The sequence below is a fragment of the Physcomitrium patens genome, chromosome 4 (assembly GCF_059467195.1).
Source record: "Physcomitrium patens ecotype Gransden chromosome 4, ASM5946719v1, whole genome shotgun sequence".
Taxonomy (NCBI): Eukaryota; Viridiplantae; Streptophyta; class Bryopsida; order Funariales; family Funariaceae; genus Physcomitrium; species Physcomitrium patens.
In genome coordinates, this window is record NC_143413.1 from 5043478 (window position 1) to 5064514 (window position 21037).

General features: G+C 31.2%; 1 protein-coding gene across 1 annotated transcript; it reads right to left on the reverse strand.

The window, feature by feature from the left end:
• Window positions 1–992: 992 nt before the first annotated feature.
• Window positions 993–4321, reverse strand: LOC112281290 (zinc finger protein CONSTANS-LIKE 6). The gene is made up of 3 exons (XM_024517638.3): window positions 2483–4321; window positions 1733–1924; window positions 993–1540 (listed from the first exon to the last, which is right to left on the reverse strand). Exons 1-3 carry the CDS (start codon window positions 3680–3682, stop codon window positions 1505–1507), a joined length of 1428 nt encoding a protein of 475 aa, XP_024373406.1. The 5' UTR covers window positions 3683–4321; the 3' UTR covers window positions 993–1504.
• Window positions 4322–21037: the final 16716 nt, after the last annotated feature.

The following is a 21037-nucleotide window of genomic DNA, read 5'->3' on the forward strand; positions in this document are numbered from 1 at the left end:
TAAATTTTTAAATAAGTAAATGTTTTATATTATTTTTTTATTAAAAAAATATTTGGATTATTTATGGAATGAAATGTTAGAAAAATCAAAATGAATTGATTCTACTACATTTTTTATTTAAAGTAAACATAGAAACTAAATATTATTAGCAAGATTGATAATAAATATTTATTTTTAATTTTAGATTTATTTTTAAATTGAAATAATTATCTGAATTGGAACAAAGATAATTCTAATATAAATATATTTGATATTTTAATAATAATATTTAATAGTTTTAATATCTAGATTGTTGTTAAGCTCTTTAAAGCACTTCTTTGTTACAAAAAACATTAATAATTAGAACTTAAAGAACCTAACAATTGCTTTTGTATATAGATTAGATTAGGATTTGCATGAAATACTACTTAGAAAGTTTTGGAACTAATCAACTTATGAAGCAATTAAGAATTTCACTACTACTTAAAAAACGTTCTTTTTAGAAGAGAAAAATATTGTCACAAATTCTTGAGTTACTTTATAAAATATAAGTATGTTGAAACAAATAAAATAAGTAATATCTTTTTTTAAGTACCCAAAAAAAATATTTTCAAAAAAAATTAAATAAATAAATGCTTTGTGTGGTTTTATAAACGTCCCTTAAATTTTGAGATTTTCAAAAAAGCCACTTTAAAAGTTATGTATAGCTTGAACCTATGACTTAGAAACATTATGGTCTTTAGGAAGCTTTTACATAGTTTTGATACTATCCATTATGTATAGTAGAAAGATCAAGACCATTGATAGTCTTGTAAATACTTTTCTTATTTTCTCTGATTGAAAACTTTTTAGAATCTTGATGTCTAGCAATAATCATCCTTGTTTAGGTTTATGTCTTTGAGTAATATGGAGCATTAAAAGCAGTTCACATAAGTGTTTTGGAACAAATTACAAAGGTTAGTTTTGGCGTTGCAGGTGAATCTAAACCCTACATTATATGATTACTCACAGAGTGAAATAACCGACCCTTAGCATTAAAAAATGCGTCTTCTCAGAGAGGCCAATGAGCAGTTAGGGCTAGCAACTACAGTGAGACTGAAAGCAGAAAAGAAAAGATTGTGACCCACCACCTCATGATGTATAACAGCTTTTGTATACAGCTCTTTCTTTACCTACTGGGCTGGAACCTGGTGTATTACACATCACCAGCCATATCACTAGAAAAACTACTACTCCATCGCCTGCTTGGATCCATGCTCTTAGAATCAAAACTTCCTACTAGCAGGTCGGAAAATTGGAACGATCTAGATCCTCCTCATGATATAAATATGGACGGTGCTGAGGGTGTGCACCACTTGAAAAATAGCTTAATCAACCAGCTATATTTTTGTCTAGTAGGCGAGCTTGGATTGTTTGCAGGGGTCCCATTCACGTCCAGCATTAAGCTAGAAGTGCTCTCATTTTGGTTAATGCTTGAGGTAGTCGTCACACAATCTGTATCACCTCATGTAGGAACGACGTTTTGTCATGAGCCACCTGGTGTTTGCTTGACGAATCGGCCCTGTCATTTCATTCCAAAGTTAGGCGTTGCAGACATTGGCATGACTTGAATGAGCGACATCTTAATAAATGCTGCAAAGGGATGTAATGCTGCTTAACTGATGGGCCATGCAACAATGCGAAGAGTAGAGCATAGGGTGGGACTGCATAGAATGACATGTCGCTAAGATAAGAAATATTGGTTGCCACTGACCTTCATGCGAGGGCGGCGCTCAGCGTTGAGCTTGCGCACTTCGTAACGAATCTTTTTGGAGAAGAGGCGAGTTCGCCGTTTTTCCTTGTAACGCATCACACGGAACTCTCTTCCTTTGTCGCCGGCTGCTAGTGTTGCTCCTTGAGCGTATTGAGTATTAATATCTGGCACCAAACCTACGTCCGTTCCTCCCTACAAAAACTCGAACAATCTTACAAACCTGAAAGCCTAGGTACAGTTTATTATGGAAAGATTACAGTAGTACAAAGCACTTTTCAGCATTCGCTAGGATCCAAAGTCCTACGTCATCTTTGGAGGCAAGCTTCCGTAACTAATCCTGTTTTTCGTCACCATCCAATGTTAGTATTGAGATGTTCAATTTTAAAACACTAATATACGACCCAGAAGCAATATTAAAAAACCAGATCTTAGGGTGTACTCTGTGCTTTGATTTGGGTTTGTTTCAGAAAAAAGATTGAGGTTTTTTTCTGGCAGGTGTGACACCTCAGTAGTGAAACATTCAAAAACCTACCACCTAAGAGATAAGCATGAGCCTGTGACCATCTATGGTTAAGAAAACTCGTTCACCAATATTGCAAAATACAGGAATATTGAATGTATCTCAGGTGACACAGGAAGGCGATGTAAATAATAGGATCACTCATTTTCACCCTTTGAAGCCCCTGAGGAAGAACTTTCAACAAGCCTAGGATTCTACCTGCGTGCTGGTTATACCAAAGACTATCTTACCACAGCTTCGGAGGAGTCGTCCGGCACAGTTTGGGGCCTCCTCCCATCTGTCCAGAGACTGCGATCCGACCACGCTGACAATACGTCGTCGAAGTTCAGTCTTAGTAACGGCGGCGGAGCCGATTTCTTTTCTTGAGCTTCCAGGGAGCACCGCAATACGGCAGCTACCTCTCTCTTGATCAAATCTAATCTGTCCAGCACGTCGTATTCGCTCTTCAAATCTTTCACAAACGGACTCACCCGCTGCCTCTCGGGGTCACCATAGGCACAGCTCTGGTCGTAAGCCTCATCTTCGACTTCGCCCTCGCCCTCGGTGTACCCACTTTCTCCCTCAAAGTCATCCGCATCCCGCATACCAACGACTTCCGAAAAACCCAAGCGATACTTCTCGTTGATCCGGTCCTGATCGCTTCCCCTCTTGAACTCCAAGCCGTTAGTTTGATCGAAAGCACCACTATCGTATTGGTCTTTGCCTTCTCCATCGTCAAGCGCGTCATTAGAAGCCGCATCGTCAGAAGGATCGCATCCCTGTTGTCGACATCCCGGAGTTGGAACAGTAGCACTTTCGAAATCGTCCAAGTAGCCATTCGGCACCAAATACTGGTCAGAGTCTCCACTGCTGAGCTCCTCATTTGTGTCCACATCCGCGGCCATAGCAGCAGCGGCGGCAGCTCGGCCCTTGCAATACTCCGCAATGGACATGGCCGTGGCGCTGTCGTGGGTGAAGGAAAACGGGGACTCATGTATATTCACAGTCACGAAGTTGGGCACCTCGTGCGAGCTATCAGATTTCTCTTTTCCACGACGGTTGATCTTATGAGAGTTAGGAGGCGACGCATCAGTGTTTGGACGCCGACTTTGACGAAAGCTCTTGCGTGAGGGTGCAGCGTGATCCATCTGCGCCGCACTCTTGAGAGAATTTTGGGGTGCGGAAGTATTACCCTTCAGAGCCTTCCTCGGAGTGTGCAAGGCGTTGCCCTGCAGATCCAGCCGCACTCGCTCGTGGTGCAAAGCGAGGGCGTTGGCTGAATGTACATTCTGATCGCACCGGCGGCACAGATGCGCATTGTCTACACTGCAGTACCAGCGCGCCCGGTGCAAGCCGCACACGTCGCATGCTCTGGAATCGCGTCCTGCGATCGCCATTGCAGTGGCGACGTTGTTGTTAACAGCACCCTTGATTCCTCCGCCTCCTGCCATCGTCTCCAAAATAATGTACACTTACACCACTCCTGCCAACTACCCAAGTTTCATGCAACTGCCACTCTTCCAAGGATTAGTTCTTCAGTCACCAAAATCACGACCACAAACCCTTCGTTACAAGTTCGATTATAAAAGAAATTCTACGCATGCTCTTCCTTCGTAATTTCCTCATGATACAGGTCTCGAGCAAGCCGGTGTAGCACAACAGGAATATAACTTCAAATGAACATGCGTCAGTGTGGTCGAAACGATACTAAAGCTGACCACAGGTTCCACTACCCAGCGCAAGCAAGCACCGTCTCCTAACCACAAACCTCCTGCAACTTAACACTCTATAACCTCTCTCTCTCTCTCAATCTATCTCTCGCTCGCTATCGAAAATTCTACCCAAGCAAAACAATCGTAGTGCAAAAACTACAGCATCCCCCAACCTTTGACTGCTCTGACTGCTTCAAAGCCTGAATCAGCTCAATCGAAGCAATGAAAAGCCATTTTGAGCTGGAACTCCTGGTGCTTCATGTGTGGGCAGATACATGACAGTAAGGTAGTGGGGAAAAAACTTGATACAGACTAGAATCATCGACAAGGGAAGGCGAAAAGCTTCAACTCGGCCAAGTAGCGACAGTAGGCAGTGACATCATGTCTCTAAAAATGCATATAAGACATCTTGTCATTAGTAGTCTACGTCACGGGAAGGGTCCAGGGCAGGGCGTCGCTGATAACCCTTTTCCATGACGATCAACGGACCAACCCAAGCTTGCCCTGCTGCGGAGTTCTCATCCGGCTCTGGCAGTTCTATTATCCATCTCCATATCCTCATGCCATGTCATTTCTCATTTCCCATTTCCCAGTTTCTCATCACTCCCCGCTCTATCTAGCTCTCTCTCTCTCCTGTCGCCTCCAGTCGCCGCGATTCGCCGCGAGCAGGCATCAGCATTTTCACAATTTCCAATTAAAGCTTTATGTGTGATGTTGAAGGGGAAAAATCAATGAAATTTTCGTAGCTCCAGAGGATGAAAAAGTGATGCCATTTCCTTTTGGGACCATATCCTTTTTGGACCATTTCCACTGTGTTAATCACTGTGACTAAACATTTTTTTTGGATTTACATGAAAGAAAATAGTAGACGTAGTCAAATAGTTTCTTGTCCACCTCATACTACACGTAATTGTAGTTTTTTAATCTAAAACTAAATTTCTAGACTGGTTTTTTTGTTTTTTTATTTTAATGGATTGTGTATAATTATGTGTAGCATTACATTTTTTATGATCTTTCTTTTTCTTCTCTCTCTCTCTAATTTAGATGTTGGTTGAGTTTTTTTTTTTTTTTTTTTTGTTTGTTAATTAAGAATCCTGAATCGTTTTGGATTATCATCTAAAAATCGATTATGTGAAATACAAAAAAGTGTGTGAATTCATGTCGTTTTATCATTCCTTTTCCATGTTTTGGTCAATAGTTTGATTTGTAATGGTTTTAGAGCAAAATGAACCAGTGGTATCATTGAAAACGAACAATAAATATATACATACGTATATAAATATAAATATATATAAGAATCATTATATCTATTATAAAAATTAAAAGGTTCTAAAATATGCACCACACTAATAAACATCCATACATAAATTAGTGTGGTGCATAAAATGTTTATTTACGAAATGATGTTTATTTACGAAAATTCAAAATAAACATCCATACATAAAATCCGAGGTTCCTAAACATCATTTCTAAGAAGTTTAAAATCCAAGAGGACCAAGCTGTTGACAAGCACCCATCTAAACTTGAACCCACCAAAAACGCCTTTGTCAAAACCATGTATTTTACATTAAAAAACACATCCTAATCCAAACGTCGCAAAGAAAACGATGACGGATTTGTCAAAAAACAAAACAACAGTAGGCGACCGAATGAAGTGCACAAGTAGAGATACATGAAGGAACAGCGTGGATTTCGGCTGATGCAAAATAGTAGCTGTGCTCAAGTCTCCAACTGTGAAAGCCCTTACTTTCCTAAAAGAACACACACAGTCACCAAGTCCCCATTTCGGTGCACTGTGTGTGAAGCCCGCGGGCCCGTGGTGACGGTGTGTCGTCGTCGGGAAGGTGTGTGTGGGTGTGTTGGTTTTTCACTTTTTGCGATTGCAAGCATCGCTCATCCCGCCAAGTAACGCACACCCACGCCAATCAGGCTTCCTCTCCCGCAAAAAGCCATTGTGTTCTGCTGTCAGACACCCATCTTTGGAGGCGTCGTATCATTGGGTGCTCTTGGCTGCGGCGGTTTGGTTCCACCACTCCGCAGCTGCCACCCCCAGCTCCCTCGCGGCAGCCCCATCCTGTGAGCCTGTCCCCGCCTGCAGGTCTGCGCATCTCTGCCCTCATGCAGTCCTTGTCGTCCGGGATTTTTTCTTCTTTTGTGTTCTGAGGGGAGAGTTATCTTGTTGATATTTCCTTCATGGGGAACGATTTTCTGTTTTTGTTGATAAGTATAGAGTTTATCCATGACATTGATTATTCGTTTGTATAAATCCTATGATAACGTTGATGATTCTTACAATCTTTGTAAATTCTACTATAATTTCCATGTTGGTAGCTATGAACATATTAAAAATAATTCTTGTTTTATCTTACAACTTTAGATTGTTGTTCCAATTTATAAAGATTGATATCACTTAGAACTAGTGATACAAATTTTTTATATTTACATATGATTATTGACTGATTTATTGTTTTTTTAAAATAATATGTAGACTCTAGAACTTTTTAGTTTGATATTGAATTATTAAATTCTTGTATTTTAAAGAAATACTATTCTTACAAATTATATTAATTAAAGTAATTATAAAGATATCTATTGTCATATTCAAATATTCATGTTTTTCTAATGTCAAGTAAAATCCTTTAGCTACTTTTATTACAAATAAAATTATTCTTTGTAAAAATTAGAAATATTTAGAAATTGTTGAACTATTTATGTAGTTATTTTCTTCTTAGAGATACAAAATATGTTTTCTAAACAACTTTAGATTTTTTATTTAATTATTTATCATTTTATTAAAATTACGTATTATGAATATATAAATATTTTGATAAAAAAATATTTATAAATATAAAATTTTAAAAAATAAAAAATATAGATAATTATTATAATTTGACTTACTACATTAAAGTGGATTAGATAATAAAATTCTATTTTTTTATATTTATATTATAAAAAAACCAATGTAAATAAAAGATTTGGAGCCAAAGATCAAAAGAAGTGTTAAAGACCTTGCTTATGTCTTATAAGTTTTTTTTTATATCCATCTAAATGTTTTTATACAATTTTGTCTTGGTCTTTTTTTTACCTTTCTAATATGTAAAGGTAAAATTCGCCTCTTAGCTCAAATTACAAGATGGTCTCAATTAACAGTTGCTTCTAATTAATGGTGTAAAATGAAAGATATAAATAACATGAAACAAAGATGAAGAAGGACAAATCAGGTAAAAGAATTGAAATCAAAAAATTACATATTCTAAAACTAGTCATATTCTATTTATTAGATTTTTATTTAGTAAAAAATAAAAATAAAAAATAAAAAATAGTATAATTATTTTTTATCTTTTTAATAATATAAAATATATATTAATTTAAGTTATTATAAGTAAATTATGAAGATTTAAAAATAAAAAGTGAAAAATAAAAAAATAAGAGAATGGATTTTATTTAAAAAATAACTTGTTTTAAGAAGTCAAGAATTTGAGCCTCACCAAGGCTCACAAAGTAATTGAAATAAAATATCCTAAAAAGGCCATAAGGCCATTGTCTTATTCTTCTATCTACATCCAAGGTGCTACAATCTATAAAAAAATATGTGGATCTCTCTTCCTACAACTATTATACTAGATGTTGGTCCTCCTATTTTCTACATATAAAAATCTATTTTTGTAATTCTAACTACACCATGGTATTTAAAAACACTCAATTAGCAAAAGAACCCTGTAAGGCCTTCAAATATTACTCAAATTCTTTATTGTAGTTTCACAAATTGGTACAATTACTTCATCAAAATTTTAAAATATATTATAATAAATTTCTAAATATTTCTTAATAAATTATTAATAAATCATAATTAATTATTTTAAATATTTTTAAGATGATAATATTAAATTAATTATATATTATTTTATATTAATGATTATTTATAGTAATAAAATAAATTTATATTTTCTACATAAATAACTAAAAAGACATGATGTTCTTTTTTATGATTTTCTTATCTAATAATTAAAATTTATAGGTTTATAATAAATAATACATATGAATAAAAGGCCAATATCAATATTAATCTCAATAATTAAATTTTAATTCTTACAATTAAGAAAAAAATACTAAATCAACTAACCTAATTGCCTCTAAGTATGTCAAGGACATAAACCACAAAATATATATATATATATATATATATATATATATATTTATTTCATTAAAATTAAAATATAAAAAATAATAAATAATAAATTTAAATTTAAAATTAAAATATCTATTGTTAAAATAAAGATAAAATATAAGAAAGGCATTGAGAAGAATGGAGAAGACTTCACTCTTACTTCTATTATATACTATCTACTAAAACATTACTTGACAATGTTCCATAGACCATATAACACGTGTTAAACTTGCAAGATACATATTTAATTTGAAAAGCAAGCTTTTAATATGTATGCTAAACAACCAACTTATAACATAAGTAGCAAAATGTGCAAAATGTGGCCAACTTGTTGGCTAAGTTGTGAACTTATCAATCACTTATAAACATGTGTAAAGTGTACAAAGCTTTTAAAAAAAAATTGTAATAAGATAACAATAATTTAATCTAATATACTTATATTTTTGTTTATTTATCTAAGTAAAAATACTAATGAATATAACTATCTATTATTTACCTTTTTTTTCTAGGTAACATGTTCTATAAAAAATTATATCATTTCTTTATAAGTTGATGAAGTTTGAGATCTATCAAATGATATTAACAACAAACTTTGATCTTTATTATGCACAAAGGTGGTCGATAGGTCTTTTGAATTATTAATAATGTTCTATATAAAGACAAAAAGACCTTCTAATTAATTGATTATTATTGATGCTTTCATAGCTACCTTAAAGAAATACATTTTTCATTTCATAAAGTATAGTATTCATGTCTAAGAATATTATTAAAGTTGTTAAAATAAATAAGTAAAAGTGAAAGTAGAATAAGTTATATTGTAGAGGATGTTACTTTTGATAAGTTGTTATTAGTCAAAGGATTGGCTCTTGGTATATAAGAAGGCCAAGAAATAAAATAAATGAACGGACAAAGGATCTTAAGGATATAGAAAATATGCTTAAAGTATATTCTTTTTATAGATAAAATAGCAATAGATAGTCTTGGTAGAATGTTGGATGGATGTATTCATCAAAGGATGGAAGTTGTTCATAAAAGCAACAGCCACTACCTATAAGTAACGGATGTTAGAAGTAAGAGACCTCTAATTTTATATTCTCTTTGTATATAACCTTGCTAATGCTAAGTATTGTGACTTCATAGTGCTTCTTCTTCAATAGGTTATAAGCCCACTCACGTTTAGTTGTGAGTTTTGAAGTTCTTTGAAGTCTTACTTGTTGTGAAGAGTAGATCTTTTTTGTTGTTGTTGATGTTAGGATTTGGTATCATCTAATTCCATTGATGCATCTAGTTATTGATGTAGTTTTACTCTTACTAATTGTTAAGTGCAATGATAATCTTGGAGGTTGTTAGATACCTTAGAATGATATTTTAGAATACTAGTATTGTGTTTCTTTGCTGATTTATATCATTTGTGATCTAACATTGTGGTTTTATGTAATAAACTTCCCTTGAAATCCTCTTATAGTAATAAGAAGTATTTTATGAGGTTAGAAGTATTTCATGAGAGAAGAGAGGTGATTGTAGAGTGGCAAAGCTTATATAAGAGATTAAGATAGAATATAAGACTTTTGAAAAGTCTTATAAATGAAGTTGAGAGTGATTAAAGAGTGAAATCACTTGTTTTTTTACAAAGAAGGCATTTTGGGTTTCTAAGGCAACAACATATTCTTGTTGATTTTGAGAGAAATTTCTTCTCTTTTTTTGATTTTCTTTGATACACTCTTTTTTTAGATATGGCTTCAAGTAAAGGTGAGAGTTTGAGAGTGATTGAAAAGTTTAGGGGTTGCAACTTCTACCATTGGAAGAAAAAAATAGAGCTTTTGTTGGCTTCATTGGATCTTTGAGATATTGTAGATGAAAGTGAAGAGCCTCCAAGTGATGATGCTAATATCAAGGTGAAGAAGAAGTACAAACATCGTAAAAAAAAGGCTTTTGGTATGATTGCATCAAATTTGGATGATGCCAATTTTTCACATTTAATTGCTTGTAATAGACCAGCAGAAGTATAGAAGACTCTTTGCAACATCTATGAGAGTAGAAACTTTGCCAACATTCTATGGACAAAGAAGAAATTCTTAACAATAAAGATGGAAGACATAGATGACCTCATAGCTGATGTCAACAAGTTAAATGTACTAGCAAATCAACTAGAACTTATTGACAAGCCAATTGATAATAAGGACATTGTGTTGACATTACTCATGAAGCTTTCCGAGTCCTATAACTACCTCATTGTGGTATTAGAGTCTATCAACATGAAAGAGCTTACCATGAATTATGCCACATCAAGGCTTGTTCATAAATTGACCAAGAGGAAAGAAAAAAAACTTCAAAGTGATGATTTGGCTCTATTTTCAAGACAAGGCAAAGGTAGCTATTTTCACCAACGTGATAATTCAAAAAGTAACATGAAAAATTATTATATTTATAAAAAATCAGATTACTTTGCTACAAATTGTTATAATACTAAGAAAAGAGATAAAGAGAATGCAAATAATACTCGTGATAACTTTGATAGAGATTACTATGCTTTCATGGCAAGTGAAAGAGCCTCCATGGCTGCTATGTCTAAGTGGATTATAGATTTGGGTGCTACTAAGCATATGACACTATACAAATATTTATTTGATACTTACGAAGAAATTCCAGCAATCAAAATTTGGTTAGGAGAGAATGGCATGGTACAAGCCATTAGAATTAGATCCATTATTGTGAAAATCATTGTGAAGGACCAAATCAAGAGAATCAAGTTGAAGGATGTCTTATATGTCCCAAAGATGAAGAAGAACCTCTTTTTGATGAGCAAACTTGTATCACATGGTTGTAAGATTCAATTTGATAAGAATGGATGTTTTGTAAAGACATTGGTTGGACAATGTATTACCAAAGGCCTTAGAGATAGCAATCTCTACTTCATCAATTGTAAAAAGGGGAATGAAATAGAAATGATAACATTTGTTGATTTTCCATAAGATCAAGACAAATTTAGAATTTGGCATCAACAACTTAGTCAATTAAATACCAAAAGCATGAAAGAGCTCCAATCTATGGTAAGTGGCTTGGATCTTTGTCAATTTAGCCACAATGCCTTGACACTTGTTTATGAAGGATGCATATAAGGCAAACAATAAAGAACTTCATTTCTAAGAGGAGTTGTAATACATTCTACGAAGTTGTTGGAGATTATACATTCTAATGTTTGTAGACCAATGAAGATACCATCAATTTGAGGAACAAGGTACTTTGTCACATTTATTGATGATTTTTCAAGAAAAGTATGGATTAATATCATTAAATCTAAGAATGAATGTTTTTTAAGATTTAAGGAGTTAAAGACTCTTGTAGAGAAATAATATGACTGCAAACTCAAAGTGTTGTGTACGGATAATAGAAATGAGTACATGACAAAATATTTTGATGAATTCTTGAAGATTCAAGGTGTTGTAAGATAACCCTCTACTATCTACACTCTATAATAAAATAGAATTGCTGAAAGAGTAAATCACATTATTGTGGAGATAGCAAAGAATATGCTTCATACATAAAATCTTGGGCATGAATATTAGGTGGAAACAATGATTAATACAGTGTATATAAGGAATAGGTGTCCAATAAGTGCACTCACATCAATGATTCCATAATAAGCTTGGAGTGGCAAAAAATCTTGTATTTCACACATGAGGATTTTTAGATGCATTGCTTATTCAAAGGTACTAGATTCTATGAGGTCCAAACTTAATGCAAAGATACAAAATGTGTATTTTTTAGATATTATGAAGATATCAAGGCATATAAGCTTATGTGTTTAGAAACCAAGAAGATCATTAAGAATCATGATATAGAATTTTTGTAGCATAAGAGTACTTATGAACGCTGTCATATTATGTGCTTTCCTACTCGAGAACGCGTCGAGCGTCTGGCTGTAGAAGGTAGTATGGAGATTTGCCAATAGTCAAGCAGTCTATCAGTTTTTGACTGCTGGAATATAAACGACTGCAACAATGTACTGTAAATCTATATAGGTGCTCTTCGACTGCTTGTCGAAGTCCTTTTTACCCCAGCCGGTAGGTCTCTAGACATTACAGAGAACCCCGAACAACCCAAACTGTTAATCTTCAATACCGCTTTGTACTTACGATCTTGTATCCACTGATTGTCTTGTTAGATTAACCCAATAAATTTCATTCACTCCGCATACTCAATCCTATAGACACCCTTTTAATCCTTCAATCACAGACGTAACTCGATTTCACAAAACAGTCAAGAGTATTCAAACCCACTTCATTAAAAATCCCGATTCACCATTACAATACTGACTTCAGCAGCGATTGCCTCAGTCTTCCCAAAACTCTACGAAGAAAAAAAATCCAAATTCTATGTCTTTCCTTCCCCGACCCAAAGCATGAAGCTCCTCTCTCTAATCCCCTTGATCTTCAAAAAACCTCCAATGAAAAACCGAACTAGTAACCTTGCCAAAGCTTTCTCCCGCTCTCCCGATTCCCCTTCAAACTTATTCTCCCCCTAACCTTATCCTCTTGAATTCCTTCAATCTTCCGTCTTGGATCCGAAATTGGCTCCCGCCGTCAGAGCTTAGATCCGAAATTGGCTCACGTCATCAAGGCCTTCTCCTCCGTTTTTACCTTTAAGAGATCCATTTACTGCAAACAACGTTCTCTGAAATGGCACAGAGAACAGGACAGCCTGAAACAAAATCGAAACCCTGTACTCGGGTCCACATTGAGTCGCCCGACCAATTCAGGTCCCATATTGGGAAAGATGCCCGTAGTAACCTGGATGTTCACATAATTGGGTCAAATTGGTCCTCACGTCAGATTGGCTAAGACCCGTAGTAAGACCTGGATTTCCCTGTAATTAGATTGCATTGGATTGACCGGCCAATTCAGGTCTCATATTGGATAAGAGTCCAGTAGTAACCTGGATGTTCCCGTAATTGGGTCTGTATTGGGTTGCCCGGCCAATTCAGGTCTCATATTGGGTAAGAGGATCCGGATTGGATTCTCAAAATTGGATCCAATTGGCTCTTCGAACCCGTCGTGTGAATTGGTCCTTCTCTTCCTACTGACTCTTGTTATTGGAATTGAATGGAGCATTTCAATATGCCCCGGCTGACTGTAACGGGGTGACTGAACCTGGCCACTCAGTATTTGTACAGGAGTTGGTCGTTGCTCCCAATATTCAAGGTAACTGAATATTAATAAAATTCCCCTTTCTTTTTATTTTCACTGTCTACTCGTGTTACAACACGACAACGCTTGGAGATGTATCCAAGTGGGAGTAATGGTATGTTTGTAGATACATCTTTAATTTTAGCAAAAGAAGAAAAAAAAAGATGATGACATTGATGATGGTGGAAATTCAAATCAAGATGAAGAATCAAAGAAGGTAGGCCATAGTGTGCCTATTATTGCTAGAACTAGCAATAAAAACAATGAGGATGTTGAAGATGATGATGATAATGAAGAGTATCAATCTTTGAATATGAAGAAGCAAGTTTTAAGAGAGAAGAAGCTTACAAGTAACCTTGGAGTGAAAGAACGTGAAGCTTCATCAAGTAAAAGGAGATATCCTTTGAGAGATAGAAAATAACTTTGTGCATGGTAGAAGAATCACATCTTTCCTCAAGTAAATAAAGAATATACCAATGTTGCACTTCTTGTTGATCCACTAAGTTTTTCTGATGCAATAAAGTCCACAAATGCTATGAAGTGGGAGAATGTCTTGGAAGAAGAATACAAATCACTCATGGATAATGGAACATGGTAATTGACTCAATTTCTATCAAATCAATCTTTAATTGGTTTTAACTAGGTATTTAGAACCAAAAAGGATGCAATGGATAATATTGTGAGATACAAGTCTAAATTGGTTGTCAAAGGCTACTCACAAGTTGTTAGTATGAATTTTAATGAGAAATTTGCTCATGTGGCCAAATTCACCACCATTAAAACCATTGTTGCAATTGGAACAACAATGGACTTGGAAATACACCAAATAGATATAAGGACAACTTTCTTAATTAATTTATTAATAAAAATCTAAAAAAAGATATTTACATGAAGAAATCTCAAAGATTTGTAGAAGAAGGCAAATAACATCTTATTTGTAAGTTGAAAAAAGCCTTGTATGGACTCAAGTAATCTCCAAGGACATGATACTAACGTATTGATATATTTTTTGTAAATAAAGGATTTGGAAGGAATGAATCTGATCATCTCTTATATGTTATGTAATCAAGTGAGTTCATATTAATTGTCATCCTCTATATTGATGATTTGACCATTTTAACTAATACTATAAAGATGATGGATTGGTTGAAGGCAAAGTTAGAAAAAGAATATGAGATGAGTGATTTGGAAGAGCTTTACTATTATTTAGGAGTGGAATTTGTGAGAGATCATACTAAAAAGGCCATTATAATGAGCCAAAGCAAGTACATTGAAGAAGTGTTGAAACGATTCAATATGAAAGAATGTAACCCTATAAGTATACCTTTAGAAGCCAATTTGAAGTTAATGAAGCTTACGAATGAAGAGTTTGTTGAAGTAAAAGGTCAAATTTAAGATGTTTTATACAAGGTAGCAGTGGGCTCAATTATATATGCAATGGTTAGCATAAGGATGGATCTTACATATGCAATGAGAGTTGTGAGCCAACACATGTCAAAGGCTGGAGCAATCCATTGGGCAACTATCAAAAGGATCATGAGTTACTTAAAAGGCACTTTGTATTTCTAATTGTGCCTTGGAGGTGATAACATTACTTTGCATAGTTATTGTGATGTGAATTGGGCTAGAGATGCAAATGGTAGAAGATCAACAATGAAATATGTATTCTTTCTTGGAGTAGGAGCTATTTCATGAAATTATAAGAGACAATCAACAATTGTAAGATCAATAATAAAGGCAGAGTATATGGCAGCAAGTCATGGTGCAATGGAGGCAATATGACTAAGAGAAGTTTTGAAGGACATTGGGGTTGTGCAAATAGAGCAACTTCAATGGACTATGACAATTAAAGATATCTTGCATTTGCAGAGAATCCAAAGTATCATTCAAGGACCAAGCACATTAACATTCAACATCAGTTTATAAGAGAGAAGATTGAAATGGGAGTGATTGATATGAAGTATTGTATAACGGAAGACATGCTTGCTGATTTGCTGACAAAAGCATTAATAAAAGATAGACATTACATGTTGATAAAGGTATTAGGATTGAAAGCCTTTGACCAATAGTAAAGTGAAAGTGTTAAAGTTGTTAAAATAACTAAATAAAAGTAAAAGTAGAATAAATTATATTATAGAGGATATTACTTTTGGTAAGTTATTATTAGTCAAAGAATTAGCTCTTGGTATGTAAGAAGGCCAAAAGATAAAATAAATGAACAAATAAAAGATCTTAAGGATATAAAAAAAATATGCTTAAGATATATTCTTCTAATAGATAAGATAGCAATAGATAGTCTCAGTAAAATGTTGGATGGATGTATTCATCAATGGATAGAAGTTGTTCATTAGAATAGTAGCGACCACCTATAAGTAATGGATGTAGAAAGTGAGAAATATCTTACTCCATACTCTCTTTGTCTGCAATCTTACTAATTCTAAGTGTTGTGACTTCATAGTGCTTGTTTTTCAATAAATATCACTAAATATAAATAGTCTCTTTTAAGAATGTGATATCAAATATGTTATATCTTACCATCTATTTGAAGAAGAAAATGTTTTCCTAAAAAATCTTTGTTATAATTACAATATTATTTAAGTTAAAAAAATTTAAGTATTTTATCTAGTAATTTTATAATTAAAAATTCTTAAAATAAATTTAATGAATATTAATTATCCATATTTGTAAAAGAATCCTATAAGATAATTTTTGAACTTTTTTCTTCTTGATTTATACTATCTTGTTGTTAATGATTAGTCTTTAATTATTATAGATGTCTTGAATAAAAGTAGAAATAAGTTCTTATGCATTTACTAGATTTTTACATAGCTCCTATATGCATTTACTAATATCATATCCACACCAATGTATGAGATATTCTAATTTTTTTTCATGCACAACAAGTGTTGCATAATTAAATAAATAATTTTATTGATTTTCACATTTGAAGTCATCAAAAACTTTTTGAAATAATTTTTGATATTTTTTTGTATCTAAAGTGATTTTCTATTAAAAATTTGTATTGTTCTTGTAATGCATATAATTTTATTTTATTTTTTAAAAAATATAAATATAACTTATAATCAAAGAGATTATTCTTAAATTCAAATTATTAAAGTTATTATGAAGGTTATTTTAAACATAAAAAATAAGAATATTTGAAAATATAATTGAACAAACTTCATCAAAAAAAAGTATTGCCAATAAAATTGTTGACTTAATAATTCAAAGGTGTAATTGCTCTAATTTCAAAAAAATAGATTGTTGTTGATTATATGCTACATTCCCTTCTTTTGGTGTAAGATAAGAATGTCTAAATGTGATTTCTTATAAGCCTTTTTGATTTTTAAGACAATAGGTAATATTAAGTATAAATTATAATAAAGAGATGCTTACATAGGCTTGCAATAATTTCAAATATCTACTAAAAAGAAATATCCAAGATTCTTGTCATCAATATAAATTCTAATGGAATAATAAGCACCATTTAAATAGTAATAATATTCTAAGAATGAATCCACAATGATAAGAAGTTTTAGGTTGCAAATCTCATAATTAATCTTTCTTATTGAGGATTTTTTGAATTAAAAAAAAAAAAATACAATGGAGCCTATCATCTACATCCATTTGTCATAGAATTATATCTAATATAAAATCTAATGCATTTATTTTTATAAAAATAATGGCTTTAAAAAATTTAGGTAATATAAAATAGAAAATATTTATAAACTTATTTTTATTTCTCAAAATCTAAACCTATCAAGTACATTATTAATTTTGAAAATCTCTCAAAATCTCAATATTAATCAAAATGAAATGAAACAAATACTAAAAAATCTCTCCTCAAGTGTGCTCTCAAAATCTACTCTTTAATTTACAAAAAAGCCCTAGAATCGCCGTAGGTGTGCAGTTTTGTGCCTCATGGTCTGATTTTGATCCAAATTGACAACCGGCCGTTTCTAGGTATCAATTTTTAGTAACTTGAAATAAATTTTTCTTTAACCTATTTTTTAACTTTATTCTAAACATGCCTATTTCAATTTCTTAACTCATTTATTTTGATTTGGCTTATTTATGCCTCTATAAAATAAATAGAAGTTCCTTCTACAAAAAGCAACATTCAGACTAAACATTTTACTACCTTTCTATAATTTATCATTATTTTTTTATTACATCTTTCTACTAGGCTCTTCTATAATAACATCAATATTTTTTATCATATAATCATATTACTATATGATAGCATTTTTGGCTTAGTAATATACATTACTAAAAATAAAAAAATAAAATTTATTTTTTAATAGATCTAAAAGATTACATTGTGATACTTTAGATATAAATAAGTCTAAAATTTAGTGGATTGGAAGCTCCTCTCCACACTTGGTTTTAATTTAGAAAAAAAAATTTGGTAGCCTTAAATCAACACTAAATGATAACTTCTTTTGTTAAATATCAATTTTTAAGTATCAATTCTTAAAAATCCCTCTTTAATCAATGTTGAAAACTTGAAGACTAAATTCATCTTAGGAAGAATTCTTCACCAACTATTAGTTTGAATTGAATTGTATATGATTCTACTTCAATAATAATTACAAAGAATAAATATAGATTAAAAATATTTAAAAAGAAACAAATTAATAACTTAGAAAATAGTCTATATGTATAAACAATTTTAATATATATATATATATATATATATATATATTTGGTCTTGCAATTGATACTTTGTAGTATTTGATCCATCTTTTTAATTATGCAAGTGCATATAATTATTAGTTTTTGTAGTTATTTAAATTAATTTAATTAATTAAAGATAGTCAATATTTTTTATTATTAGCTACATAATATCTTAATTTAATTCTTTATAACTTTGCTTAAAGACATCCACTTCCTACTTCAACTAAATATCTGCAACTTGCCTACTAATATTCAAATCTTATTTGTCTAGATTTCTTTCTTAGGTTGGTTCCTTTAAACTACCATTGGTTAATTGAATTAGATAACAAATACTTGCAATAAAGAAATTGAAGTAATGGAACTATAAATATCAATGTTGTAAGTATAGTTTCTATTAATTAAAATTAAATAAATAAAAACTCACTATTTAAAATCAAGTTGTAAATTAAAACCTTATTTTATTCTTTCTTATTATCTTCTTTTGGATTTTTTTACTTTTTTAAAGGTACTAAATGAGAATTTATAATTTCTTTAAGGAAAAAAAAAAAGACTGAATGTAATTTTTTTAATAATATTCTATTACATTAAGTTCATTACAATAGTCTTCTATCTATTTTTCTTAGGTTTTGATTGCCTTATACTTTAAAAAATTTAAGGTGACAATTTAAAAGTCTACTAATTATTAAAAGATGGCAACCATTATTATCTCTCTTTTATCTATGTATAAACTTAAATTTTCTATTTTTATAATAAGATGGTTGTACTTTGTTGTTGTATAACATGAATTATAGCTTAGAATGCACTAAACATTTGTGTGTAGAAGAAAATTATATGTAGTCTACAATAGTCTTACAAAAAATAAACAAATAAATTACTTAAAAACACCTTGATTAACAATCTTAATCTCTTTTTAAATCTTATATTCAAGCAATTCTAAATCATATATTTTAGATTCTATTGATTTTAAAATCTATATATGTTTAAATCTTAAAACTTAAATCCTATCAAATCCTAAAACCTAAATTATAAGAAAAATATAATGAATCTTTTTAAATCCTAAAAAAAACTTAAATTCCAACTATTCAATTACAATAAATATTAGTTCATAAAGAAACCATTTGATTAGCTTTGAATTTTAAACAAAGACTTTTTATTTCTTAAATTTTGTATGTATTTAGAAATGTTGAGATAAATTCAACTTAGAGATGAATAAATATTAGAATAAAAAATTCATTAATAAAACTTGATTCTTTATTCCAAATTTGATGATGAATTCTAATATTTTTTCTTTCTAATTGAATGATAAACTTCTTCTCCAACTTGACTTGTATTTTGATTGTTATATCTTATATTAGCATTATAAAAAAAATATCCATCAAAAAAATCTTTAGATATTTAAAAATATGTAACTACCAATAATTTATCTAATTTTGGTATTCTTGCAAGTATGCAAATAGATAGATTCCAATTGCACCATTAAAATAATACAAATTCAAAAATCACATTTTTTTTATTCTTATATATCTATGAAATTTTAAAAACAATCCAATCATATATTAAGCATAAAGTATTAAAACTCTACACTAATCTTGGTTGTCTTTAAAAAAATTATTACTTACAAATTTTAACTTTTACTATCTAATTGAAGGTCTTCTTTAAGTCTTAATCTTATAACCTTTACACTCTTAAAATGCTCTTGAAACTTGCTGGCAAACTTCTGCTCTAAATCTTCCAATAAGAAGTCTATTTATTATGGATCTTTATTTTTGTGCCTTAAGATTTGATATTGACATTGTTTTATAAAAGACCAATTCTTGGGTTTTAATTTTAATATTTTTATAAAATATTTTAGATGAGCCTACTTTTAAATTTTTTTCTTGCAACATCATCTAAGAAATCAAATTCTCACAATACTACAAAGATCACTATTAATTAATAAAAAAATGCTAACATTCTAAGCCAAATATCTCTCAACATTCTTCAACTACAAATGAGGTTCCAAAGCCTTGTCATATATTACTAATGACTCAAAATCCATGGCTAATTTTCTCTCAAAATACACTAGTAAATGAAAACAATAATATCTTCTCTATATACTTATTATAAAAATATTAATATGCTTTCTATACTAGTAGTCAAACATTGAAGCCATCTAAAACAAGTAAAGATAGAAGGGCAATATGTCCTACAAAACTACCAAACCAATAGTGACCAGTTATTATGTTATATCACCATAGGTCAATGCAACAAGCAACATCCACTTAGTGCACATACAAGGGTCTAGCCAACCATTAATCCAACCCACTTCTATAATATCCTATCACAAATTAGTACAAAACATTCAATGTGACAATTGGCAATAACAAATACTACATAAGTTTGCAACAAAAGCAGGTATTGTGACAAAATCCAAGAAAGCTCAAAAAAAGATGTTGTTCTCCAAACAATACCCAAAACACTTATAAAAATGGTAGATGCACCAATTGGATAAGGTTAAAAATATTTCATGAAATCAAAACTGTTACTTGTTATTTTAAAAGTAGAATATTTTGGTTTTGGTTCTAATAATGCTTATGACTTTGATGATTTGTACAAATCTAATTTGGATTAGCAACCACAAAAAATCCAAGTTATATTAAGAATAATAATATATATACATACATATACATTGTTTTTAATTTACATCAATATATAAGTAAAATGATATTTTTATTATAATAATAATTTAGAAATTTAAGGATTTTTTATTTTTTCCACAATTGAAGTGTGAAAAATAAATAAACAATGTAATTCAAGATTTATAATGATACATTGAAAAATAAAAATACTTAAATCTGATTGTTACCATCCAGTTTAATATTATACCATTCTCTCTCTATGTGTATATATATATATATATATATATATATACATATATGTACTTCATTATATTTTCATGTTGATGCACATAAAATCAATACTAAATAAATAAATATTTATGAAATTTTAAGTATTTATTGCTCTGTAGATTAGATCCATTGAAGTCTTTAAGATTGTTTAATAAATGAATTTTTTTTAAAGATA